Source organism: Culex quinquefasciatus, chromosome 3, assembly GCF_015732765.1.
Source record: "Culex quinquefasciatus strain JHB chromosome 3, VPISU_Cqui_1.0_pri_paternal, whole genome shotgun sequence".
Taxonomy (NCBI): domain Eukaryota; kingdom Metazoa; phylum Arthropoda; class Insecta; order Diptera; family Culicidae; genus Culex; species Culex quinquefasciatus.
The window spans coordinates 165,807,647-165,808,640 of NC_051863.1; the positions used below are offsets into that span (position 1 = coordinate 165,807,647).

Here is a 994-nt window from a genome sequence, read left to right on the forward strand (position 1 = left end):
GAAATATCCAACGGATCATTCGAATGGCGCCATAATAGCCGATGGTTGGTGCATCCTCGCAGCTTCTTCAGCGACTTATTTCTTACGAATGCACGCTTGTCTCAGCCCAAAAGAATGTCACATACTTTAATCGGAATGTTGGCGGCGGTGGATGCTCCCTCGGTGACGGTTTTGCGTATAAATATCGGATGCCCCTGCCGGAGTCAAATCAGTTTACTGTCTAGTCGAATTAACTGCACTTCAACGCGCTTGCAACGAGCTTCCGCACGGTAAAAAAAAACCATGAAATTCGCGGTAGCTTTCGTCTGTCTGGTGGTTTCGGCTGTCGTAGCCGTTCCGGTGCCCAACAAGGATGCCCAGATTGTGCGGTTCGACAATGACCACAAGGGAATCGACGGATACAGCTACCAGGTGGAAACGAGCAACGGAATCCAGCAGCAGGAAACGGCCGAGCTGCGATCATTCGGAGATGACAACGCTGCCATTGTGGTCCGCGGATCGTACTCATTCACGGCTGACGATGGCCAGGTTTACACCGTTAACTACATTGCCGACGAGAACGGATTCCAGCCAGAGGCACCTCATCTACCCAAGGCTTAGTTCTGGAAAAGATACCGCGATGGACAGTTTGTGAAAAGTGTGTTAATAAAAAGTTTAAAAATGGTGAAAATATTTGTTTCATGGCAATATTTAGTTGTGAAAATCCTCTATTTTTGCTGAAAATGTGTGCATTCTTTAAACAACTGAAAAAACTCTGAAATCCGATGAGCTGTGCGTTGCTATGTGATTTTTGGAATGAAAAATAACAGTAGATGAGGGTCAAAGTAGGGACCTACATACATATAGGCTCTCTAGGTCAAAGTGGTTTTAAGGGTTTCTGGAATTATGGGCAAAACCGATATTTTCGGTGGAATTAAACTCTCAAATATTAGAAGAAAGAAATAAAACTGATAGGTGGATAGGTGACTAGTGTCTTAGAAGAAGATTGAAAAAG

The 994-nt window shown here is 44.6% G+C and overlaps 1 protein-coding gene across 1 annotated transcript; it reads left to right on the forward strand.

The window, feature by feature from the left end:
* The first annotated feature begins 211 nt into the window (after positions 1–211).
* On the forward strand, positions 212–672 carry LOC6049798 (cuticle protein CP14.6). The gene has a single exon (XM_001866469.2). The coding sequence runs from the start codon at positions 283–285 to the stop codon at positions 598–600; it is 318 nt and encodes a 105-aa protein (XP_001866504.2). The 5' UTR covers positions 212–282; the 3' UTR covers positions 601–672.
* The last annotated feature ends 322 nt before the right edge of the window (positions 673–994 follow it).

Excerpts from the sequence above, each read along its gene's own strand:
- LOC6049798 (XM_001866469.2), top strand. The coding sequence starts at position 283 with ATGAAATTCGCGGTAGCTTTCGTCTGTCTGGTGGTTTCGGCTGTCGTA.